At 36.1% G+C, this 27,661-nt stretch overlaps 1 protein-coding gene across 5 annotated transcripts; it reads right to left on the bottom strand.

The window, feature by feature from the left end:
- Nucleotides 1-727: 727 nt before the first annotated feature.
- Nucleotides 728-26,401, bottom strand: LOC133283730 (GPI inositol-deacylase). 5 transcript variants are annotated; one of them, XM_061480637.1, is made up of 19 exons: nt 26,192-26,401; nt 25,510-26,085; nt 24,487-24,735; nt 23,706-23,896; nt 23,439-23,610; nt 23,156-23,293; nt 22,888-23,077; nt 21,820-21,965; nt 12,415-12,591; nt 12,141-12,251; nt 11,769-11,888; nt 11,221-11,377; nt 5,667-5,830; nt 5,415-5,501; nt 4,773-5,101; nt 4,456-4,537; nt 4,036-4,175; nt 2,187-2,460; nt 728-1,458 (listed from the first exon to the last, which is right to left on the bottom strand). In XM_061480637.1, the coding sequence occupies exons 2-19, from the start codon at nt 25,798-25,800 to the stop codon at nt 1,126-1,128; spliced, it is 3,351 nt and encodes a 1,116-aa protein (XP_061336621.1). In that variant the 5' UTR covers nt 25,801-26,085; nt 26,192-26,401; the 3' UTR covers nt 728-1,125. The 5 variants fall into 5 exon arrangements, with proteins under 5 accessions (XP_061336621.1, XP_061336628.1, XP_061336637.1 ...); XM_061480644.1 differs by having other exon boundaries at nt 2,187-2,457; XM_061480653.1 differs by having other exon boundaries at nt 2,187-2,397.
- Nucleotides 26,402-27,661: the final 1,260 nt, after the last annotated feature.

Below are 27,661 nucleotides of genomic sequence, written 5' to 3'. Positions count from 1 at the left end.
AAGCAACTGGGGCATCAAGCAGAGGCATGAGTTCAAGGAGAAGTAGGGCAACCACAACGCAAGAGGGTGAGGATGCTGAATTGGCTACAAGGTTACAGAGAGAAATTGATGGACAAAGCCGGGAAACAACTCAGGTTCACAGTAACAACAGGAGGAACCAAATTCCATCATCATCTGTTGTCAGAGTAAGGACAAGGAGAGGGATTCCTACCCAAGATGAGGATGCTGCTTTGGCTCTAAGGTTGCAGAGAGAAGAGTTTATGCAAGCTTTTAGCGGTAGCCAGGAGCCGTCCAGCATACACTCCTCATCATTAGCAAGAGCAAATTTGAGGGCCATGGCATCTAGAGCCATGAACCTTCGTATTAGAGATCGAAGATAGACAAGGGCACATGTGTGCGTTTAGCCTGCGGAAAAAAGTGATGCTCCATAGATAATTTGCTTTGAGGAGATTGCTGGTCCCATACAGCATATTAGTAAACCTCCTTTTATTATTAATGACATTTTTGGTAATCAAACTTACTGACTGTCTCATTGTTTTGGTAGTCACGTACTAATCAAATTATACAACCAAAGAGCGTAAATCAGTTAATACCATGTTACTGTAACACTTCATCAACAGTTTACGTCAAACCAACAAAATTTTCAAAATGGAGCCGATTTGATGGAGTAAAATCTTCTCCCAAAATATATGGCCATGGCCATTGTAGTGAAAAATTTAGACTTATATTCAGGCAAAATTGCTATGTTACAGAGATGTTCCCACCAACCAGTAAGAAAAACTTCCCTCATATTCAGGCAAAATTGCTATGTTACAGAATATCTTCATACAATGATACAGCAGCAAAAAGGACTCGGCACAAGAGAAACACGCTAAGCCTAACCATCTAATGTTCTCTGAGTAACTCCGGCGTAACACACATTTCAGTGGTAAACACTGCTAGTTTTACATGAAATATCAAATTTCTAACACTGCTAGTTTTACATGAAACATCAAATTTCTAACACTGCTAGTTTTACAGGTGCACCATCTCAATGGCACATGTCACTCACCATCAAAACAAATACGTATATAAATACACGTGGCATCCTATTATCTGGTTCTACAAAAGTGGTTTCTGAAATCTTTAGTGTCTGTGAGAATGCTTTCGGCTGCCATAAGTAATCTCATTCTTTTCTCTGTTCCTTCTATGCAACATCCTTAAAGCAAAGGAAATTCCCCCAACAGCAGCCATAGCATAAAACGCTCTGTACGGAGCCAAAGCCAAACCAGAAAAATAGGACCAGTATCCAGCTACGAGATAAATAAAATAAAGCCTGATTTTGCGGATGGGGACCCCAGTTAAGGACAAGAAGAAGGAATTGAACTCAGGTTTTGAGTTGCAGATGCCATGAAGTATGACGCCAATGCAAAGTACTGAATCCAGGAGCCACGGGAGGCTCTCACCCATCGCCATTCTCTACAAAAGTAAAATTAATAAGTGAGAATATATCCAGCATGAAGGCAATCTGGATATTGCAATCATTAAAGTATACTTTCTTTACAGTAATAAATTGTCATGCCATCCAACCATTTTTATTTTTTATTTTTTAAAATAGAGCTTAAATTTTTCACATACTACTTAAGTTCAACTCCAACATCAACTGCATTGATTAATTTCTTATTCATACCCAAAATGATGAAAATTCCATGCACATCATCTTCAACAGAACACAGATCATCCTTTTGAAACAAAAAGGCCCAAAGAGAAAGATTACGAAAGGGAAACAAAGTCGTTGAAATACACCAGGATAGAAACAAATTAAAACGAATTTCTTTAAGAGTGTTGGTATCTAAGTATCTAACTATGAAAGCAGAAACAAAATCATACGTGAAATTCTGGAGATTGGATTCGTAATAATGTACTTATATATTAAAATAATAACATTGATGTCCTAACTGTATATCTTTATAACTTCCATTTCATATTAACAACTGCAATGCATTTGCAGTGGAGATTACAACTTATTTAGTCTTTACCAGGAGACTATGGTTATGTTGCGGGGATTCAATTCCCCACATTCCCTTTTCCCATTCTCCCTTAGGTCCAATAGGGCCTCCCAAGAACATACCCCAAAAACAAAGGTCGCAGAACAGAATCATATGTTTAGAATGTTAACATGAAAATAATTGATATATATCTTGTACCTGGAACCAAGCTACAACAGAAGGGGCAAACATCATTGTTGCAACAAGATGCAATATCAACAAGCCATGGCAATGGTGGAAAACATCTAACTGTGTGTCACCAAAACTTGTTGATGAGTCTGGACTGTTGGAGTTGTCTTCTGAAGGGAAAGTCCGGTTAAAACTACCATCCAATTTGAACTTCAGCCTTTCAGATCCATTGTAACCTTCACTGTTACAATCAAAATTTTCATTATTTTGTTCGTGACTGCGACATGATGCTGTCAGGAAACTGCTACAAAAACAAAACGAAAATTTTAGTCATAATAATCATACAAATACAATGAAATGCACATGAACCTATCCATTTACATCAACTAATAGACTGGATAAAATACTTCCTATATTCGTTCATACCATACTATGGATTATGAAAGACATGATGTCCATTCAAGTTCCCTCGTTACTTCTTCCAAAACTTTCACTTGTATTATCTAATTGTATAAGCTCAACACCTTCACCTGTATATAAGATGATTTATCTTATAAGGCTAATTGTTTCAGTTTCCCAGTTATCGTGTGTCTTCCCCACACCGAAAATCTTTCACAATGTATTGTTCTTGGTATTTAATCCCTCCGATTGTAGATGAATAGATCAATCATATCCTCTGCTTTAGCCACTATTCATAAGCCCGGGAAGCCTTTTAGTACTGGTGATTTCCAATACTGCCATCTTCAAAAGAATACACAATTTTCATGCCAAATTTCTCTCGCTGAAGACCTCTACTTTTAAAATGGTTCCCACTTGACAGAATCCTATTTTCTTTTGGAAGAATTACAGAAAAGGAATTCTTGTAAAATTATTCGGTTTAAGAATATGAAATTATGAACCACCCAACTAGTTAACGATGTTCAAAGTGTTGAGTAATTGAGCCAAGTCCCACATTGCTGAAGTTAGAGAAGCTCAATGATAAATATGCCTTGGTGTATTGTGATAAAAATCACCTCCAAAGAATGTACCTCATGGCTATCGGAAGGTCAATTTATCGAGGGTATTTTTTATTTGGCTAATCAAAAGTTGTAATTTAATATTTTAGTAGTGCAGTATTTTAATTTACCCTTCTTAGGGATCATGGACATAGGTCTACGAGACCCAACCATTTGAGTGGTTAATAAGCACACACTTATTGACTTAATTATTTGAGTGCTTAAAAGGGAAATGTTACGATCCTACTCCAAGATACGGGATTTGGAGTTCCACATTGGTTATATGGGTGACCAATATGGAGTTTATATGGACTTTGGGCTACCCTACCTCTTGAGCTAGCTTTTGGGGTGAGGTTCGTATCAATTGGTATCAGAGCCTTCCACTATGTCTCCCAGTTGCAATCGAGCGGCGCGGGTGGTGACGCTGGCATTGCAATGTTAGCCCAGGGCTAGTAAAAGACTAGCACAAAGCCAAACTGCGTAGGTGCCGGGGCTGCGAAGTGTGGTGAAATGTTACGATCCTATTCCAAGGTATGGGACTTGGAGTCCCACATTGGTTATATGGGTGACTAATGTAGGGCTTATATGGATTTTGAAATAAAAGACCAATCAGTAGCTCTCTAGTTTGCTGCACGGTCGCATATACTGGTTTAAGGTATACGCATGCAAGTAACACAGAGAAAAGAGAGATTATTACAAACTGACACTGGATTTGTTAAAACTTGCACTGAAGGAAAGAATATTAAAGTTGCTGACATCAGTCAGTTGTATGTCAGAGAACATTGACAGCCATTTAAAAGTATAAGGAGAGTATCAAATGATCAAAAGTAATAACACCCTTTGAACTTGAAGTAAGGGCTATAAAGAAATGCAATAAATTTTACCTGCATAGTGCATTGTGGCAGCACAAAAAATGAGAGAAGAGGAGTATAAGGAGACCGAAGGATGGATGAACCAAGCATGCCAAGACCATTGCAGTAAGCGCCGTAACAAGTACTGGATTTGCTCTTACAACCCTAACCACCTGTTTAGGGTAAGTATTCAAATTCAATGTTCAATGAGCTGAACTTGAATAACAAAATAAAACAGAAGGGGGGCCAGAAGGATGTCATAAAAACTACTATGAGCATAAGCACTCTGCCTCTTTAACTTTCCACCTCCATTCCCCTATCCCTTCTCAGAAAAAGATAAGCAAATCAAAAATTAAATCTAGAAATAAACTATGCCTACAAAATGCTGATAAGAAACCCAACTCCAACATATTTGATCTAACAATTACATGCACACATAAAGTCGTACTTTACCTTTAGAGAAAAGAAGCTAGAGAAACGATGAACAAACCAATGAAGAAATGTAAAGCAAACATTTTGTTCCCACATTTGCCACCTGCAAAATATTTATCCGTCAATTATTAACAATGTAGCAACGCGGTTAGCAATTTTTTGGTAGATTAGCAAGCTTATAAAACTCTCCTCATAGAGGTAAGAGAATAAATCTAGATATTCACGGGAAGTGCAATTCACTAAGCCAGATTGCTATTGAGATCAAGGCTACCTTGCTTTATATTAGAAGACATATATCAGTAATAGCACAATTTAGGGTGGTAATCAGTCTAATATACCTTGTCTTGATAAAAATATGTGTAACAGCAGCCACAAAGAATACCAAGTGTGATATCAAAATCAGAATAGCTATAAACCCATTTGCAAAGATATAACAAATTAGAGAGATGCCGATGAAGCTAGCAAATGGAGGAAATGGCTGAGACATCAAGAAGGAAAGGAATAGGGAAAAGAAAATGGGTAGAATGGCTAGGGGAAACATGTTTGTTAGCAGAGTCAAATTGGATTCCACAGCAGTCAGCATTGATGGTATTCGCAGATCAAGATCCCATGAATATGCTTGCCGCATTAGAGCGAAGAAAACAATGGCAATAGAGAAACCAACTATCTGCATGAACAACACCCGATAAACAAAATTACTTAATGTTAATTAGCATCCATAAATGTAAGGGGAGAGACTGGATAGAGAATGAAACAAGCAAATATTATGTAAGCCGGGACTAGATGCATGAACAAACAATTTACCTTTGTAAATCATTCAAAAACACCTAACTCACAAAGAAAATAAATAATAAAGAATTGCCTATGGAAATATAAGTATACATGTAATAGAAAGGCATCAGAAAATCGGAAGTCCAAATAAATAAATAGAATGCAGATTATAAGCAATTATGAAAATCAAGCATACAGAAATCCATTACCTTTGGACTATACAATAGCAGAAACCTACTTGCAGCAGCACTGACAGAAATTGACATGCTACCTTTATAAGAACAATGAGGGTCAACCTGTAGAATAGTGGAGAATTTAACATAATCCCGGGCAAAATACTAGTCATAGAAATTTGGTAGTTTGTCATCCTTTCACAAAGTGTGATACATGACAAGTAACCCTTTGCTTTCTCTACAAATTAAAGGGAAAAAGAGTTCATTTTCATGTATTAAGAATTATACCAGCAAAAGAACAATAGTTTTTTCAGATTGCTGAGTCGAACTCCACTGAGCCGGTGAGGAATCAACAAAAATTGTCTCACTGTTCAAATTAGGATATATATGAAGACCAGATGTATCATCCCAAGCAAGTGCAACAGGTGGGAAACAGCGCAATTTGCAGAGCCCTGAAATACCCAGCTATAGTTATCTCAGCTGAAAGAAAAACAACAAACGCACTGCAGAAAAAGTATAATCACAAATACATAAACGCATTGAACCATATGTTCATCTTAATAGCCCAATTCTTAGCATCAAAGATAAATTATATCTTTTGGTAACATTTAGTAAATTGTTGGAGATAATTTCTCCCGTCGTCAAACTTCTTTGCTTATATCATTAAAGAAGAATTAGATCAATTATAACAAAAGCCCTACTGAAATTTCTCATTCCTCTCACTCTCTTTCTCCTTTATTCCCCCTCCTTTTTTATTCCCAAAATGCACATACGCATGACCTTGGATTCTCCTGACTATGGTGGCAAGTTAATGTCTATCAAAAATAAACAGGTTGAGATAAAAGACCTCTGATCAAGGTTTTGGAGCATAATTAATAAATTTCAATTAGCACCATCCTTAAGACATGATAATAAGATAAGGTTTGATCTCAAAATTAAAATCCAAGATCAAGTATAAAGCTTGAATAGATCTTGAATTGCTTTAGTACTTGAATTGCTGAGATTAAATACATAAGCAGAAGATGATTGGTGCAACAGAAGACAAAAAGAATGGCCCATCTACTTGAGATGCTTAAATTCCAATTTTAAGCATTTAGAGAAGCAAAAACCTATAACCACAACCTTCAAAGAACTTAGAACTAGATTCAGGCATTTATTAGTTGTATCGGTAAACCAAATACCAAAACCTTAGAAATTGCAACAGGCTCAAACTCCTTCCATGATTAATTTCAATTCTGAGCTTTTGCATTCTAAATCACACTTGAGGACTTTCTGGTTCCAAGCCTAGACCCAAGTATGACCATTGTAACCAACTGGGTCATACATTGATAATTATTAGCTCTGACATGGCAAGCTCACCTATCAATGACGCACAAACCACTCTACCTGAATACTCTATGTCCACTATTCAAACTTTGGATTCCAAACCATCACCCGAAGACTATGAGGATTTTCTTGAATGGTTTAAACTTTGAATAGTGACAGTTTAAACTTTGAATAGTGACAGTCTTTTGATTCCATTGCAGACACTATATATCTCAGTATCCATCTCTTGGACCTTGAGTGCGCATATCTGCTAATAAACTTTATTTTCTAAAATCACTAATTCTTGTTATTTTCCCGTTGTCACTGTAACTAATAATGGTTCTTAGGCAACCTACAAATGCTGGCACTGCCAACCCAATTCCTTCTATGCCTGTTGATTCTGTCTTGTATGTTTCTGGTAGTCTTTAATTTATTCTTTGTCAGTTGTTTAACCAAACATCTTCAGTGTTCCATTATTTTCACCAAATATATTGTTATTCTGCGGGACCTGACTTTGGGAAAACTGATTGGCACAGGGTGTGAATCGCTAGGTCTCTATCAACTATGCAACAATTCCCACATTTGTTCAGCCATAGAGTCTCCTCAGCTCATCTATGCTCAGCTAGGACTATAAAAAACCAATTCTATCCAAAAGCTTAAGCCTTTAGGAGAGGCTATATTAATGGTTTTTATATTTCTCTAACATGTCCTCTCACACGAGAGTCTAATAAGCATGAAGATGGACAATGTACAGACCCACCAACCTGTGCTAAGAAACTCCACAATACTTAATTAGTTATTAATTAAATGGGGGGCGGTGAGGATCGAACTCGTTGGTCACGAAGGCTTTGATACCATGTAACGAATCAATTCAACCCAGAAACTTAAACTTTTGAGTAAGGCTATATTAATGGTTTTTATATTTCTCTAACAAGGACAACCAAGTCTGGCCAAACTTCAAAATATGGTATCTATTCTGTCAAAAGTTGACTTACCTGGATCCTGAGTCATGTCAATTTTGCAAACATGGCCACAGTTCCTTTCTAAATAGCGCTAATACAGGAGCAAAGTGTCCTTTGTTTTAATTCATTATGATATATATGGGTCCAAGTCAAGTTAACTCTACTTTGGGACTTCAGTACTTTGTCATCTTTATTGATAATTTTTCTCGTACTACTTGATTGGTCTTAATGAAAAACAGATCTGAGATGTTTTTGATCTATCAAACTTTTTGTCTTGAATTTAAAACACAGTTTGGCATTCCCGTATTTTAATTTTTATGCAATGATAACGCAAATGAAATCAACTTCAATCTATAAAGAACTATTTCAACCCAAAAAGCTTAAGTTGTTAGGTGAAGACCCCTTTAATGGTTTTATATTATATTTGTTCACACACACAAGAGCCCATTAGACTTGAAGAGTGAACAATGCACAGGTCCACCTACCTATGCTAAGAAACTCCATAATTTTTAATTATTTATTGATAGATAAAGAGAAATTAGGATCAATTCGTAACTACTTAGTCGATACTACGTAAAGAATCATTTCAACCTAAAAATTTAAAGTGTTAGGTGAATGCCAAAATAACAATTTTATATTTTATTTCTCTAACCGCAAAATCCCCCTGAAGTTAAAAGGAAAATTCTATAAAACGGCAGTAAAACCGGCAATGCTATATGGAGCAGAATGCTGGCCAGCACATAGGCAACATGAGCATAAGATGGGAGTAGCAGAGATGAGGATGTTAAGGTGGATGTGTAGTTACACAAGGATGGATAAGATAAGAAATGAAGATATTCGACGAAAGGTCGGAGTAGTACCGGTAGCCGAGAAGATGAGAGAACATAGATTGAGGTGGTTTGGGCACGTGATGAGAAGACCCATGGATGCTCCTGTAAGAACAGAAGTTTGTTACCAAGAGCTCAACACAAAAAGAGGCAGAGGTAGGCCGAAGCTTACTTGGGGGAAAGTAGTAAAACAAGATTTAATGGAGTGGGATATAGATTGGCGGACAGTATGTCTTAGAACGGAATGGAGAAAAGCTATAAGTATGGTGGAGGGTTAGACCCGCTGTTATTCCTATGTTCCAGATGGTCCCTTTTTAGTCCTTTTCCCCTTCATTTCCCCCACTTCTTCTTGTCCCTTTCTTTTTTACTTTTATTTATTTATATATACATATATTGTTATTTTATTTTATCTTATTTTATATTTTTATTTTATTTGTTTATTTTTATTTATTTATTTTTGGCTTTTTTACTTTTTTACTTTTTTTTTATTTTTTTTATTTTATTTTAACTTTTTTTTAACCGTTTTGTATCTTTCATGTGGGTTCATCTACCACCGACCCCAATTAATTTGGGATAAAGGTGTTGTTGATGTTGATGTTGATTTTGTTTCTCTAACACAATCTTTAATAACATTTCATATCATTATTCACAAAAAATCTTGCGCTCAAACCCACAATAGAACAATGTTGCCGAGAAAAATAACAAATACTTAATTGAAACCGCACACACTCTTCTTCTCCGTAGCCATGTTCCTCCTTGGAGAATCTTAATTGATACTCACCCTAACATCTCATTTAGAGTAAGTGTAGTTAGCCAATTTTAAAATTCAACACAGGATAGCCATTGGGATGCCATGGTTCGTATCTTAAGATACATGAAAGCTAACCCAGGCAAAGAACATCTGAATGAAGATAAATAACACTCTGGAATTAGGCCACTCAGATGCAAACAGGGATGGCTTGCCAATTGATCAACATTAGAATTTAGGGTATTGTGTATCTATTGGAGGAAATTTGATATCATAGAAAAGAAACAGATTGTGGACACTCAATCCAGTATAGAAGTATAGTACCCAGCACTATCTTCAGCAACATATGGAATCATCTGGGTGAAACAATTCCTCGAGGAACTTTAGTTTAGAGTAGTGATGCAGATGACCCTCATAAGCAGGAAGCAGTGTGTATTTCCTCGAACCCAATTTTTCATGAGGACAACATATTAAGATTGACTACCATTTCATAAGAGACAAGATACTCACAGGGGGATCATTACTGGTTTTGTCAATTCAAATGAAAAATTAGTTGTTGTCTTCATGAAATCACTTGGGGATCCTCGAATAAGTTACATTTGTAACAAGCTTGGTGCATGTAATCTCTATGCTCCGGTTTGAGGGATAGTATTAGAATATATACAGGCTCTATGTATGTAGCTTAGTCAGATGTTAGTTATTGCCTAGTCATACACGAGTCATGTTCATTAATTGTAAGATGTATATAAATATATGTTCAGTGACAGTGCAATCCATACACTTTACCTCAGAACCACTCTTTTTCTTGTAATTGTATTTTATAATGAGAATCTGTATTAAGCACCTCACTTTTAATCAGCTTATAAACCTTCACTGATGACATGAATCACATAACATAATGGCATTATCTATAAAATAACTAATAATCCATTTACAACCTTATTAGTTTCTCTGAGATTTAAGACAATCAAATACAGGAGAATGCCAAGGAAGCACATGTGATAAATGAACCTCACTTGTAACAGGTTATAGCATTGTAGATGTGTTGAAATTATATGGTTTCAATGGAAAGGGAGGAAAAGAGAAAAAGACCGAGTCTGAACAATATAATATGAAATTGATTCTTTGATGCTATGATTAAAATAGCGCCACTTTAGCGTGCTATTGCGCTTCAGTTACACGTTGCGGCACCCAGCTGCTACTTCCGCACCACAACGCGACGGTTTCCGGTAGCAGCGGTGGCGGACGGCAGCTGTTGTGGCGCGATATCGCACCGCTACAGGGAAAGGAAGAGGAGTTACAAACATTTAGGGAGAAAACGAAACGTTGAAAGCACGGGTGGCAGCGTTTTGTAAATTTGAGTGTCATTTAGGGTATAATGGGAAAAGGTCAGGATAAGTGAGGGGTAATGTTAGTAAATCACTAACCTAATGCTCCTATTTATACTAATAATTAGGTATAGTACTAGTGTACTGCAACTGATACAGGTCCAAGCCTGCTAATACAATAAGAATAACGACCTAATAACCCAAATATTCTAATAGTAGAGAAGTAAGACGCATATGGTGTATGCTAATTTGAGGATCTGTTATGTTGATTGATGAGCATCCAGATATGTTAATCTGAATGGAAAAATGAGATCAATGCTTGGTCAAACTAGTTTATAAATAGTGTCCACTTGCCCGATGGTATAAGCAATCAACAAATGTATCTATGCTGTGCACAAGTGGATTAAATTAAAACAATCCCTTTGGATTACACCATTCATCTACTTTCCATACGTCATTTCGAATTACTAACTAAACATTTTCACACAACATAACATCTCAATGACCAACAAAATGGTGTTTACGGTGATTTCTAGCATACAGGTTGGAGCATTGTCTATAGTGAATGCACCAATATGTTAACTTTTTAAAACAGCACATGGAAGATAACATCATCACGGAAAATAAAATTCTAAATAAATGGCCCAGCTGGAAGTGAATTAGAATTCTTACTACTACTTTCAAGGTCCCCAGCTTCCTCTTCTGGAAGTCCAGAGTTTCTAATTCCACAGCTAGCAGTTTTCAAAGACAAAGTAACAGGAAGAAGACCCAAGCTGATGGCAAATGATAACTTGACAGCCAGAGGATGAGCTTCCTCAATTAACAACTCCTGCATAACATATCAAAAGTAAATTTTAAAAAAATAGTATATCCATTTGCAAGCAACACGCTCAAGATTTAGGAACAAATTTTAACATCAATTTGTAATTAAATTTGTCATACTAGTAATCTTTATTTTGGTTGAAACTTAACAAGCCAGAAAGCAGAATACATGGTTAGCTCTGATAATAGTACAACTGTTGTAATTCTGCAATTCTGCTTATGAGCAATAGTAGAAGGCCTAAGCTATATAAGGTATATACCCTACCAACCGTTTAGAAATTAGAACAATTGCTGATATAATACATTGAGCCTAATATGAAAAACACAAACAAATTAAAGGAAGTGAATAAAACTCCAATACAGTCTAAGGTCAGTCAACACTTCACCAAAATAACAACCTTTTGAGAATAGATGGATTGAAACATAAACCATGGAGATAAATTTTGATTTCCTTCCTCTGGGTTAAAGAACTGTCCAACTGCCATGGATGCTGCTGGTGGTGGTCTTCCTGAAACAGTCTGAGCACTACATTGTCACTACACATGTAAGGTACTTGCATGCCAAAAAGTAAAGTAACATACAAGCTTCAAGTCTCAAAACTCTTTATCAAGCAAACCAAAAAGGCACCGGGGAAAAAAGAATCATAAACAAACTTAAATAGTTATATAAACCTCTCACATGATATGTGATTATGCATTTCTTAACAAATGATATGTGATTATGCATTTCTTAATATTTAAAAGGAGATCATTCAAAACTCAAAATTGTACCGGACGAGGTGCAACTGAGATAGTAAGAAATCTGAAGCCATGCATATCTTCAGGTCCCAACCAAAATACAGCAGATGGAGGAGCTTGCTCGGTCTGACTGCCAGGTTCAAGCTGTAACAGTATTGCAAATTCAAAATTATAAGTAACCATATCAAATTAATTAAACTTCTTCCTCCGACTGTCTGAAGAAAAATACTGACCTCCATCATTGTAATGTACTATACAGATGATTCAAACAAGAAAGAAGAAAACATTTGAAGGAGATATAACATACCTGTCGTGGTGCTGGACCAGAGGGGATGCGCATCATCTTTGATGTTACTTCGATAACCCTATCATTGAGAGGCAAACTTGAAGCAGATTTCCCCTTTTCAGGCCACAAATGAAGTCTAATTCCAGAACATGGCTCAAGGTTTGTCACAAACACAAAATGACTTTTTCCATTTGATCCCTAAACATACAGATTACATGGTTGAGCAAATACAACATGGCATGATTATCTATGAATAAACACTAAGAACCTGAATGTAGAAAATTGATAATTGGAAATAAACATGGACAAGAAAAGTATTGCCACAAATGGAAAATTCAGCAACTTGATGTTAACAATGCATTTCTAAAAGGCTTCCTCATTGAAAGTAGAGCAGCACCATTTGGAGGGTGCTTGACCTCAATCCCCAAGCAGTCTAGGTTACCAAGTAGTTTCAAAGCAAAGGTAGAATTAAGCTTTGTAATGAGCTGACTGAACTACCTGTTATGATGATATCATCCACATAAACCATAATGTAAATGCAGTGTGAAGAACAAATTCAGAAGGATCATGCTTGATCGAAAACCAAAAATAAAAAGTGTAGTAGAAAACCATTCAAGCCAATGGTAACTTGGCATTCTTTGTGGTGGTTATCTCTGTTCTGTTATTGTTTTGATATAGCTCTTTTCCAATGCTATCATAGCATTAAGGGGACGAAAGTTGCAAGGTGTACGTCATGTTATCCTTCTGCAATAATTAACCATATCAGTGGTGACTTGTCCTCCCACCTACAATCATTCCAATGGCGACCTCTTTCCCACAAATGATACAGACTAATATTGAGTTATGTTGGCTTTGACTCACACTAGCCTTATCTTCACCCTAGATGCAATATTTCCCCAATCCTGCCATTGCATTACATTTTAATGTTGATGCTTAATTATAAAGCTCAAAGCTTAGCAAGCTTTAAATTTCACGGGAATTGTTTGAAAATCTCTAAAGTACTTTATTAAATATCAGGACCTGAGAGGCATATACTAGAATCTGTGTGTTTCAACTACACAGCAGAGGCTCTATTATATAACTGAATGAAAAAATTACAAAGAGATATACATGATGTGAGACTTCATCCCTCACACTAAACTACTGTATATATTTACAACACTTCCCCTCAAGTTTAAGCATGTAGATCATAAGCACCAAACTTGTTACAAATAATTTATTTGAAGACCTCTCAAAGACTTAATGAACACATTAACCAATTGATCATTTGAGTTAACAAAATTGGTGATGATATGTCCCAGGTAATCTTTTTTCTACCGAAATGACAATCTATCTCAATGTGTTTAATTCATTAAAACACTGAATTAGAAGTAATATGCAACATGGCTTGATTATCGCAAATGAGAGTAGCTGGTCCAGTGTCTCAAAACTTGAGCTCCTTAAGCAGTTGTTTTAGCCATATGAGTTCACAATGGAATGATACTCTATTTCAGTAGTCGATTAGGCAACTATACTCTGTTTCTTACTTTTTAGGGATACTAAATTATCTCCAACAAATACACAATGCCCATAAATGGATCACCTTTCAATGAGGCAACTTGCCCAATCAACACTTGAGTATCCCATAACTTGGGTATGACCATTGTCTAAGTAGAAGAGACCTTTTCTCGGAGTTGTCTTGATGTACTTGAGAATATGAATCATTGCATTCCAGTGATCTTAACAAAGGAGAATTCAGGAAATGGCTTACAACACTGACAGCAAACAAGATGTCTGGTCAAGTGACTGTGAAGTAGTTTAACTTCCCAACTAATCTTCTATACCTTTCTGGATCTGAGAATGGCTCTTCCGGATTTGGCAGAAGCATGACATTTGAATCCATAGGAGTGTTAACTAGCTTAGCATTTAACAGAGTTGTTTGCACAAGAATGTCCATGGCATATTTCCATTGACATATCACAATACCATCCTTAAGAAATATTGGAATCTTCCAAGGTCTTTTGTCTGAAAATGATGGCAGAGATGTTGCATTGCCATCATCCGTAATAACAATGTAATCAACATACACCCCAAATAAAATGATCCTGACATAGAGTGGCAATAAAATACTGAGTGACCAGCCTTATCTCGAGTCATGCCAAACTGTTGTACGATAGTGCAAAATCTTCCATAAGGACGATCCACCTGGGCAGTGCAAAATCCTTGAGATGGTCCACCTGACCATCAGAACCAACTTTGACAGTGTATTTCCATCAGCAACCAACAACAGAATTCCAAGAAGGAAGGGGAACCAGATCCCAAGTACCACTACTCTGAAGGACACACATTTCGTCAATCAAGACTGTCTTCATCCTGAATGAGATAAAACTTCAGCTACAGTCTTGGAAATAGTCACAAAAGACAAGAAAGAAAGACAAGAAAAATGTGAAGTTGAAAGCCGATGATAACTCAAAGTAACATAATGGGAGAGGGATTATAAGTAGTATGTAGGGCACCGTCAGGAGGCACCGTCGGAGCTAGAGGCAGAAAAGGTGCAATCTCAGGTGGAGGTGGTCGACGATGATAGACCTATAAGGGGCGTCATCTTGAGCGGAAGGAAACTGTGGTGGCGGTATGCTATGTTGAACCGACACGGGATACGACACGACACGACACGCCGACATGTTAATTTTAAAAAATGTTAGATTTAGACACATTAGGAGACATTTTGATATTAAATAATATTTTTAATATATATAATATAATTTACATTTAATACATATAACAGCTCATAATAAGTTATATAGTCAATTAAATATTCAAATTTCATAATATAAATATAAAGAAAAAAAATTCATACCTTGTTAATTTTTCAGGTCAAATTTCATAACAGAAAATATTTGATTTATAAATTAATTTTTCATTTTTAATTAAAAAGATAAAATAAAAAAAATTGGATATCAAAAAAAAAACGTGTCGGAAATCGTTGACCGTGTGTCGGAAGCGTGTTGGAAAATGCTGACCGCGTGTAGGAGCGTTGACCGCGTGTCGGACGCGTGTCGAAACATGTCGGTGTCCGACACGTGTTCGAAAAATGCATGTCTGTGCCTCAGAGGTGGTGTGAACTCAACTGAGACCAGTGGAAGCAGTAAGGTAGTAAAGACTGACTCAGGGCAGGGGTGAATAAAGAGGACCAAAAGTAGGAGTCTGACTCGAAGAAGGTAACATCAGTCGAGATTAGATAACACGAAGAGTGGGAGAGTAACACATGTAACCCTTCTAGAGCTGATTGTAACCAAGAAAGACACTTGTGGGACTGAGCAGCCAATTTATCAAGGTTAGGACTAAGGTTATGAACAAAATAAGTAGAACCAAACACACGAAAGCCAAGGAATGCAAAGGTTGAAGGGGAAATAACACAGAATGAGGTACTTGGTTATAAAGGACATAGGAGGGCATCCAATTGATTAGATAAAATGCAGTGAGAACAGCATTACCACAAAATTGATAAAGGATATGCCCATGGAAAAACAATTTATTTCAATGAGAAGTGTTCTTTCGTTCAGCAACCCCATTTTGTTGCGGGGTATGAGCACAACACGTTTAGTGACGAATGTCGTGAGCGGCTAGAAAGCTGGACAAAGCAAACACAAGAAGAGCTGGAAAGTTGATAAAGCCCATTACACTCATAGCCGGCACCAATCATCCTCCCCGAACCCCGATCCTGTAAAACAACATAGTTTTTGGTAAAAGAGATGAGACAGCCAAGAGAATGAGTTAATCGACTAATGGATATAAGATTAAATGAGAACCAGAGACATAAAGCACATTATCAATAGAATGTGAGGGAAAGAGATGGACAGTTCTAACCCCATGAGACTGCACTTGGGAACCGTGAGCCATAGTGATTGTAGACAAGTAACCAGAGGTAGAAAGATAAGAGAATAAAGACTTATTACAAAATATGTGATCAGAAGCACCAGAATTAAGAACCCAATGACCAAAAGATGGACTTAGAGTCAAACCATTAAAATTATTCCCCATATGTGCAACAAAAATAGTGATACCGAAAGCCATAGGTGTCAAAACAAACCCATAAGGGGAAAAAGGGCCAAATCTGGCTATTGGGCATACTAGAGAGACAAACACTAGCTAGAAAAGACTTCGATCAATATTGGAAAATTCGTCAATAAATGCCTAAAAAGTCACTAGGAAAGTCATCAGTCAACTCCAGAAAGGTCAATGGTCAACACCAAAAAGTGGATGGTAATCGTCGAAAAAGTTGTCGGTCAACGATTGTCAACGCCGATCAAAGGCTCTTGGACAGCTATCGAAGAAGGATTGAGGACGTAAACTGACAGACGTGGTTGTTTCAGGAAAAATATTTACTCCGTGGATGGTGGACCCACCTAAAAGGCACGGATTAGCGTTCCTCTCGTAGGCTCTAGATATTAGTTAAATATCATAACCCAAGAGGCAAACAATGAAATCTATATGTTTCACCTACATCACAACTGGTCTCCCTTTTTTCGCACCTTATTCGTGGACATTCTCTTTTTGGCCACCAAGCCTATCGCAACCACCTTTTTTATCGACAACCTCACTAAACAATTTGTCACCTTCCATATGGCCAACCAACAAAAACCCACCTCCGAGAACCCACTCATGTGCCGATGATTCCCTTTATGCACCCGTTAACATGTAAGCAATGTGTGGCAATGTGTCCATCTGATGTTCAATCTAGCATTGGTCTTATTCGACTCACTGTAACCTTCAATGTTTGGAGGATTATTTCTGAGGATTTGTGGATTATTAACTTTGGCACTATTAATCATATGACCTTCTGGCTCTTGTTGTCTAGCGATGAATGGAAAAACTTATGTCCTCAATCTTTTAATTCTTGTAGTATTGTTTCTGTGGATTTGTGGATTATTGACTCTGGTTCTGCTAAATATATGACCTTTCATTCCCCACATTTTTTTGTTTTATCAACCTTCTTTGGGTAAGTATCATATAACCGTAGTTAATGGCTCTCATACCATATATTCCATCATTCCATATACTTCTTTGTTTTATCTTTTACAGGCTGTGGTATTATTAAACTTCACCACTCCATATACTTCAACAATGTATTCCATCATTCCATGTTCCTAAACTTTCAAATAATCTTATTTCATTCATTAGCTTACCAAAGACAAACTTACACGATAAACTTTTTCCATTCTCATCATGTCTTTCAGAATCTTGTCATAGGAATGACAATTGGAGTTGCTAGGGAACAAAGTGTTGAAGATGCGTCAGTCTAGTTGCTACTTTACTGTCATGGCCTAGTTTTAAGACACTTGCTTCTCAAATTTGACAAAAACAAAAGCTTCTTAGACATCCTCCACTTAAAAATATTTTTTTTCACTATTTTCCAAAGAGTTTGTTGAGTCTCTTCAATGGGATGTTTGTGAGTTTGCTTAACACCATCAAGTAACTTTATCTCCTAAACTCCTAGTCTAATAAAAAGTGAGCCTTTCGCCCTTATTAATTCTTATATTTCGACTTTTGCATCCCTTTCAAATGTATCTATCACCGAATGGTTTCTTTCATTGGGTGATGATTACACTAGGTTAACTCATTAATTTCTCATGAAAAACAAATTAGAAGTGTCCCAACTACTTATTCAATTTTGTCATATGATTTAGACATAATCTAGTAAATCTATTAAGCATTTGCAATGCTGATCATGTTTGAGAGTACGTCAACCAAAATCTCTCTAATTTTTTTTTTAAAGAGCGCGGCATTGTTCATGAACTCACATATTGATACTCAACAAAATAATGTTGTCAGAGAGAAAAATTGTCACGTACATGAAATCATCAAAGCATGACTATTTCAATCGTACGCTCCTAGCTCATATTATGAGGAAGTTGTAACTCCTCCTTATTTGATGAATTAATTACCCTACTGTGTTCATGGTGGTCTAAGCCCTGTTCATCTCATGACATATTTCCTTCCCTTAATTCCTACTATGTAGATTTTAAAATCTCGTGTCCTTGGTTGTGCTGCATTTATTCATATACATTGTCAGCATCATAACAAATTTCTTATGTTTTCTGGGTTATGTTCTAACAAAAAGGGATACAAATGCTATCACTTTCACTCTCTTAGTCATCATTTCTTTATTTCCATGGATGTCATGTTTCATTAAAATGAATCCTTCTTTACTTGTCCTTAACTTCAAGGAGAGAAAATCATTTCAAACCTAAGAACTTCTCTCTTGAGTCCGTCCTACTATCAAGACTCCTCCTCTTGTCTTCTAATGCACAAGAATTATCAAATTCTACTAATACCTTACCTAAGCCAACAAAGGCCAAGACACTCCAAAATTGCTTTATTAGAGGAAGGGAAAACCGAAACTAGCCCAATAACAACTTCAGACAGTCCAAACTTACAGTAATTACTAATGATATACTATTTCTTATATGTTCTTGAACTTCATACTTACCCAAATGACTTACAGATTGCATTGGAGAAAAGGGAAAAAGTCTTGTACCAAATTGTCTCTCATAAAAATCTCTCCTAGCAACACCAAGCTTAATTTCAACCGAAGTGATCCAAATCAAGGCAGGAGATTACATACTTTTCTACTTTTACAAAGAAGCTGCCCCACTGACACCGGATATCAAGCCTTGCCGACACAAAACGACAATTTACTTTACATGTCTGTATTGCATAATACTGAAAATAAGGTCTTCACTATTCTGCTGCCACTATTTTTCTAAAAGTCTTTTTCGTACACAGGAGATTATTTTATACTTTATCATCTCTATTATGTCTCCCAATCGTATTTAAATTGTCTCCAGAAATTGGGCTAGATATATCTTCATCTTCTTTCTCTTCTTGTTCTTTTAACAGCTAATATATCTCCTTTTGATAATCCAATATTTCTGCTACCTGTGTTTTTAGTACATCCACTGTTATATCTTCTTCTTCGCTTTTTAACAAAGCCACAACTGTCAACGGATTTGTCTGTTCACTTATAGGCACCGTTTGAACCTGTAAAGGCATAGAACCTTTTTTTTCTTTTTTTGATGAGTTCTACAATCCTATTCGCAAGGAGATAAATTTACTATTCATCCTGGCTACATTTACCAAGGACCATACACATCTAGTTCTTTTCTTATTCAAGTAATATTGCCCACTTACTGGCTCCACCAGGTTGAAACAGTAAATTAAGTTGTGAGCTTGGTTCAACATAGCTCTGTGTATTGGTCCTTGTTCCATCTGAGCAAAGGTCAATTAACAACTATTGAGGGTTCATGTCTCGTTGAAGGTCGAGATCTAACGGGCTTCGCAATCTTATCCATCCTCAAACTGACTTGGGGGGATGGCAGCCCAAACCCTAACCAGGGACGAAACCAAAATGGCAGTCCAGAAAGAGAAAAAAGAAGAGAATTGACGAAAAAGATAAAAGAACATTTATGCACAAAGGAGTTTATAGATTTCATTCTCGAAGGCCCAAGAAGGGCAAACAACTAAAAGGAAAATTAAAGAAAGATTCCTCAATTATACTAATCCTAGTGCGACAGCAATGGATCAAGAACTAATCCCTCAATATTCCTATGAAGCCCACAAGTCCACTCTTGCCAGGTAACCCATCTATAAATAAAGGGTTAAGACAATCAAGTACACACCTTCTGAACCCTCTCTCTCTCTTAGCTGTCAGTGTGCACACACCCCACCGTTTGGCTATGCCGTTATTATAGTGAACAGTGATCTGCTATTCTTTAAGGTACCTCTCCTATAGGTACCTGAGAGAGCGCATCTAGATCCTATAGAAATATACCAATCATCATATTGGACATCACTAATCCTCTAGGATCAAACAATTTGTAATCTATTATTTTACTTTTGGAAACTTCTTTTTTTCTTTTTAGAAGTGTTTAATGTTGATTAGGTTATAATCTATTATTTTTAAAAAAATTCTTTTTTTGCGGGCGGATTTAATTTTGATTAGTTTGTAATTGACTTACTAAAAGGAGTACATCAATGAAAAGATAGAGATTGATTATGCATATCGAATGAAAATATCACCGTGAGAATTACACTAGTACGATGTAAAAAATGTCTTTCTCCATTGAGACTTGGAGAAGGAAGTGTATATGGAGCTTCACTCAAAATATGATTCCACTCATGCAACAAATAAGGTTTGCAAATTAAAAAGGGCTTTATACGGGTTAATGCAAGCTTCTCGTGCTTGTTTTGAAAGATTCACAACGACAATGATGTCCTTGGGATACATGTCCTACTTGTGTATGTTGATGACATCATTATACCACGTGATGACTCAATTGATAAATCATACCTCAATAAGACTATTATTTAGAAGGGGTGAAAATCTATCCATAGTAGGTTACTGATAGAAGGTTAACATCTGGTTATTGTATGTCTCTAGGTAGAAACCTAGTAATATGGAGAAGTAAGAAACAAACATGGTCGCTCAAACAAGTGCAGAGACTATGTTTCGAGCTTTGACATAGTATAGGAGTTTTGTGACTTATTATGGATGAAGCTCATATTAGATAACTTTAGAGTAAAGCATGAGACTGAGTTTCTAGCAATGACACAGGATAGGAGTTTGTCACTAATTATGGATGAAGGTCAAATTAGATTATCCTAAAGTATGAAGCTCCTATTTTGTGATAACAAATCAACCATTAGCATTGCACATAATCCGATTCAACATGACAAGATAAAGCACATTGAAATAGACCAGCAACTCATCTAAGAAATTGGATAGTGGGCTAATAATCACAACATATATTACATCACGGTATCAATTAAAGATATATTAACTTAGATAATACCCACTAAGAGTTTTTAGGATCTTATGGGTAAGATAGGAATAATAGATATCTATTCATCAGCTTAAGAGTGAGAATTGTAAGAGTCCCACATCCCCTAAGACGTGATATTCCATGTAACCATATTAAATTATGTTATTAGGAAAGATTAGATTATGAGTTACCATATATTAGGCTTTATTATAGACAAATAACTATTTAACCAGGATATTGTAATGAAACCATGTAAAATAATATTAAACACTTTTCTATTCAAGTGTTTATCATAATTATTGCATTTTAGAATATTTAGAGTATCATATGATTTTTTAAAAGCAATTTTTATATTTCATAATATTTAATTATTTCCTTGTTTAATTAGAATGAGGAGTTTAGTATTGGTATAAATTGGGGTGAGCGTATTGTATTTTGTAACACATTATTACAAACCATATGTCAATATTATATATCATTCATAGTTTGTTCTCTCTCCCGCATTCTCTACCTAATTCCTTATTGTTCCAAAAAGACTTTTCCTCTTCTTTTTTTGGGTACAAATACTTTACCTCTTTATATGTTGGTATTTTAGATATTGTATTTAAGAGAAAAAGAATACCAATTTTTGTATGTCCAACCACCGCCTTCGACCATCCATGGCTAATACAGTCACCACATTTATCTGAATGAATAGGTCTCTATCAAGGCCCCCGTCATTCCAATGAACATTGGGAGGGCAAGCAACCGACTTATGCACTTGAGATCCTGCAGCCATGGCATAATTTAAATATAAAATTTTACACAAATGTGGAAGGATGCAATCCAAATTAACAAGCTATGTCAAAGATTGACATTGCTGAAATTTAGCCAAACAAACCACCAAGTGATAAAATTAATAACTTTCATATGGAATATAATATTTCAGAATGTTTGAACATTGCAACCTTTACTTAAGAGAACATTGAAATGGTAAACATTCATAAGTGTTACACCAATATAAACAAAGCTGATTTGCTACACAAGAAAGGGCAAGGAAATAACGGAAAGCTGTCTTCTTTACCCAATATCCACAGATAAAGTATAATTTACCCAGTACCCACTACCAGTATATATGCATATAATGGTACCAAAGTGCTATGATGCACCGACACTTCAAAAACCTTGACATGTCATGTCTGACACTTCCTAACACTCCCCGACACTTCAACACGCATTACATAGACTCAAAAAAGGGTTCAAAAATTGCGTTGAGTATGTTTTTAGTTCCAGCTATTAGATTCATTGGATTACTATTACCATTTTATTGAGTTTAATATAAATATTTGTGATATCTTATATTTCTTTGCAAAATAGATGGGTATTATAAGTTTAGCTTCATTTTTTTTGTTAAATTATTGAATATTAAATATAATATACACTACATAAATTAAAAATATTATTTAATATCAAAACGTGTCCTAACGTGTCAAAATCTAACATTTTTTAGAATTAATGTGTTGGAGTGTCGTATTGTGTCATGTCTCGTGTCCCGTGTCGGTGCAACATAGCCAGAATGATTATGAGATGATTCAAGAAAGCTCGTCAAAGGAATTTTCAGCAAAGTGAGGTAGAAGAATCCAAAAGTAGACTACAAATAAGAAAGCTTAAGCTAAGTGATAATAAAATTAGAAACGGCAGCATATAATACCAGTGGCATCTTTTGTATTCTGTACAGGAATATTTATTGACTGTTTAGAAGAGGGTAACTGCATCATCCAGTTGAAATTATGTGATATTCCACTACGCAGCATTCTTGCAAAAACTGCAAGTCTCTTTTGAGTATCAGGAAAAGGTTGGCCTGTTCTGGCATCTATCAAACTAAGAAGTGTGTGTGATACCTAGATAAGAATGTAAATGATAAGGACCACATTAAGGAGATCTGAGTCTAGTTTTTGACAAAGAAAAAGTGCACTTACTTGTACAACCAGTTGATTACACCATAAAATAGCTTGATGTTCCATTGACAACCACACATTTTTCATGGCTGTACTGCTGATCATGAAGCCATGTGTTGGGGGCACAATATTATCAAGGGAAGTTAATTTTGATCGAACCTAAAGCAAAGAAAGAAATAAAAAAAACTATGCTAAGTTTCATATTTGTCTGTCAAGTGCAGACAGATAATGCGTCTTGTACCAAATATCATTGCTGATAAATATACTACATATAGAGGGGAAGATAAAAACACATAAACAATACCTGGTAATCGTTATATGCACCAGAAATAGAAACAACAACAACATGAGAGAGTACCGGATCAGACACGTAACGCCCTGTGTTAGTGGTCTGAACCTTATATCCCTCACTCCATTCTGAATTTACACGTGCAAAGTACTGACCCAAGGAAGGCTGCAATGCCACAGGAGGTGATCTGAATAAAACACATGTATCCAATCAAACATTTAAGCAGAGCATACAAAAACAATAAGAGTAAGCAAAATCATAACAGGGAGGAAAAAAACCTACTGATGTGGGGTTGAAAGTGTAAGAACAGTTTCAACTGCTGATTTCCTAAGACGAGGGTGGATAACAGCAGCTCTAGCAACAAAACCACCCATAGAGTGACCAACCAATATCACACTTTTTGGCAAACTCCCAGAAACTGCAACACCTTCTCTTGTTCGAGCCTCATAAGACACTTTATATTGGTCCAATATCTGCAAGCAAGGTCACATCATAAGCACTGAACAAAGAGACAAACTTCACGAATTACCTGCCTCAAGCAAAGTAAGGCCAGATAGTCAGATAAGTAAAATCTTCAGAGATAGGACCGACTGAGGAAAGAAAGGAGTACATAAAATAAGAATATACGGTCAGCTGAACAACTTGAAAACAGAGACGAATGTTGGTCAAAGCATCAACAAAGCCAAAGGGCTTATTTCCTACCACAAGGCGGTCTAAAACTAGAATCAATAAATGAAGTTTCCTTGCACTAAAACATAGAAAGACTAAGGAACATTTTCAGATTTGAGATTTTAACCAAAATCATTCTACCAAGACATAGAATTCATTGGATTTTAATCAAGTTGATAATCAATAATAAGCATCACAGTTTTCAGTATGTGGAAAATGTTTATGCCATTAGTGTGAACAGGCTGATTGCACCACAATAATAACAAGTTCAATTCAAAACAATTCAGTCATCTACACACTACAAATAGACAATCTCAAGATCATGACCTGGTCATATTTATCCAATATTCATTTGCATCCCATGGACGTAATCTATAAATGATATAGGCGATACCTTGTGTATAGCATATATAACATATTCAGTGTGTTCTTCAAGAATAGCACCATCCATGGCAGAATGTTCACCTTCAAGATCAACAGCAAACCAGTCTAGCCTGCTAGTATACTGGTTGGGTAATTGGAAACCGGATAAATTTATATCTGCATTTCCTTCTTCAGGTCTTACAGAAGCTTCTTGGTAAAATGTACGCTCAAGGGGGCCATTTTGATATGCCCTATCAGATTCTGCAGCCAAAGACCGTACCTATTATGTGGACAAAAGCAGAAGAAAATGTTAACAGAAATATAAAATTTTGGGTAACAATAATACCAAGAGTGTTACATTAATAAAAGAATACAATGATACAAACAACTGAATCAAAAATCATTTATATCATAAATTGTATAGGATCTATATCATATTTCTCCATTTTGGGCAACAATAATACCAAGAGTGTTGCATTAAGGTTAGTTTCATAAATCGTAAGGGATCTATATCATATTTCTCCATTTTCAGCCATCTTTATTTGCATTTTCTTCTTTTCTTGGTTTTTCAATTTTGTTAATAAAAAGGAAGTCACATTCCCCTACCAGAAGGAATTTCACAAATTCCAGATACAAATCCATTCAAGAATAAATTCAGAGTCAAGTAACGGTAGATTCAAATTAAAGACCATCGCCATAAAGAGTAAACCTCAAGCTTTGAAAATAGCTAGCTACACTTACAGATTTTTGTCTACATGTCATCATACTATCTGACAAATTAACCAATCTTGAAAAACTAAACCAACATACTCCCAGAGAAATTTTAAAACAAATAATAACAACCTCATATTTCTAGGCAAAATCTTTAGATCGTCAAAATGACTCAAATCAACCAATAATATTTTCGCAGTTTTCTGCTTTTATCACTACCACGAATACCAAACAATGCATTATTTCCTTGTCATTTTGAAACAGTTTCACCAGGAACTAAATAAGTAACTGTAAAACCAAACCAACTTCAACTAAACTCGAACGAGAAGAAAGAGGACCTTGCCTGTTTGAAGCTACCACCATTCCCTGGGATGAAAAGCACCGGCACACCACTAAGCTTCTTGAGATGCTCCTTAAAATCTATCTTTTTCCATCCCTCATGATACAAGTACAAGCCATACTTCACCGGTGAAACGCTTTCCGACGATGAAATAGGAATGTACGTTGGATACATGTAGGTCATAACACATCCATTCGAAATAGGCTTCAACAAACCATACAAAGCAGCAAGACAAATCCCTACGACCACAATAATCAAAATTCCAACCCTAATTTTCGCTTTAAAACCCGACATTCTCGAACGATACTTCTACTCCTAAGAATTCAGATCACTGCGAACTTAGCTTGCTCTTATGCACGCTTACACCAAGAATTGCACCTCAACCAACTTGCTCGAAATCAAACAACAGCAAGTGCCGCTGGTTGAAACAGAGCTTCAAGTCCACGAACACCGAAGCTTAAACCACGCACTAAAATAGAATCTCTTCCTCCGCGGGAACCAGATCGCGAGCTTATCGTTCGATTGAACTCTCGTTTCAACTTAATATTCAAACAGGCATCGATCGAACTGCTCCAGTTGCTAAAACAGATCAAAGTTCCAGAGTTAAAAGGAGATCTACAATTCTAATTAAAACAAAAAAAAAAATTCAAAACGCAAATGAAGAACAAAAGAAAAATCTACGAACACTGAAACGAAAGCGGTTGAAGCAAGAAATCAAAGTAAAAGAAGAAGAGAAAAGTTTAATCTCGGTGTATAGATCTGAAACAAATCCGGCGCGGAAGCTCCGGTGGCGGCGGCGGCGCAAACGAAGGAGAAGCTGAAGGGGGAGAAGTGTTACCAAATAGGGAAAAAGAGAGTGTGAAGATGAAGATGAAGAAAAAAAAAATGGCGTGTGAATAGCGGAGACGGAGTGGTGCAACTGAATTTATTTTATATTTAGTTATAGTGTCGTTGTTGAGGAATGGGAGTTGGAACGAGAACCATCTAACGGAGTTGACGCTTCTGTCTAAAATTCCTGCAACGCGACGATGACATTAAACTTTAAACTCATTCAATCTATTTCACTCCAATTGTTTTAAAATTAAATTTGTATTTTATTAGTTATCTCAAATTACACAGAATAAATTTGTAACCTCCATCGTATGAAAAAAAAAAAAAAAAACATAATCATCGAAAAATATATAGGAGAAAAAATTTATATCATATAGCATTAGAATAGTTTTTCCCTTAAACTTTAAACATATAACGAAGAGGTTTGTTTTCCTCTCTGTTGTAGAAAAATAGTACATCTTTCCTACACACAAACATAGAGAGGAGAGAGAAAAAAGTGGGACACATGTTTTTGTATGTTTGTAGGAAAGTGATACTATTTTTCTATAACATGATACTTGTTTTTCTCTTAAATCATAGGGAGAATAACTTATATAAGTTCTCTCTCTTCCTGTGGAGAGAAGAAAATGGAGAGAGAGTATAAAATAAGGAAAGAAAAAATAAAACATGCGGACCTCACTTCTTATATAAAGTTGAATTTTTTCCTATAACTTGATACATATATAACCCTAAATCATATTAACAGTTTAGTAATTTTTAGCCTAGAACTAACTAGTAATTGATGACTGGACATTTGTCCGGTGCTTAAAAACTCGGCCTGGCCATCGACTCGGCCAATGTTAGGGATTATGGGGTCATAGGTTCAATCAGGGGTCATAGAATCACTTCGGTAACCTGATTTTATACATTAAAAAAATTAAATATATATATCCTATATAAAAAATTCAAAAAAATCAAATCACCAATCATTAAAGATTCAAAAAATACTTAACATAATTCAACCAAATACATCCACAAGTTAATATTCACAAGCTAATCAAAGGATCAAATAATCAAAGTATAAAACACATATTCCAATGGAGTTAATGAAAAGTTATATCATCAAACTCAGGCCCTTCTTGTCCTTCTCATGCACCTACAACAGTATGTAAAAGGAGATCCCTTACCCAATAGAGAATAGCGGAGGAGAGGCGGCGACATGACTAATTAATGGTGAGGAGGGAAGAACCAACACGGTGGAGGATCAGGAAGAGTGGGGCTGGATCTGGGTCTGGGAGAGAAGATCGGAAGAGAAGAAGAAAAATGATTCAAATTTCAGATATAG

The sequence above is a fragment of the Gastrolobium bilobum genome, unplaced genomic scaffold (assembly GCF_033153095.1).
Source record: "Gastrolobium bilobum isolate Gb01-03AN ecotype WA unplaced genomic scaffold, APGP_CSIRO_Gbil_v1 utg44656, whole genome shotgun sequence".
NCBI lineage: Eukaryota > Viridiplantae > Streptophyta > Magnoliopsida > Fabales > Fabaceae > Gastrolobium > Gastrolobium bilobum.
Note: the sequence above shows the minus strand (reverse complement) of the source record. Positions and strands in the feature narration are given on the sequence as shown.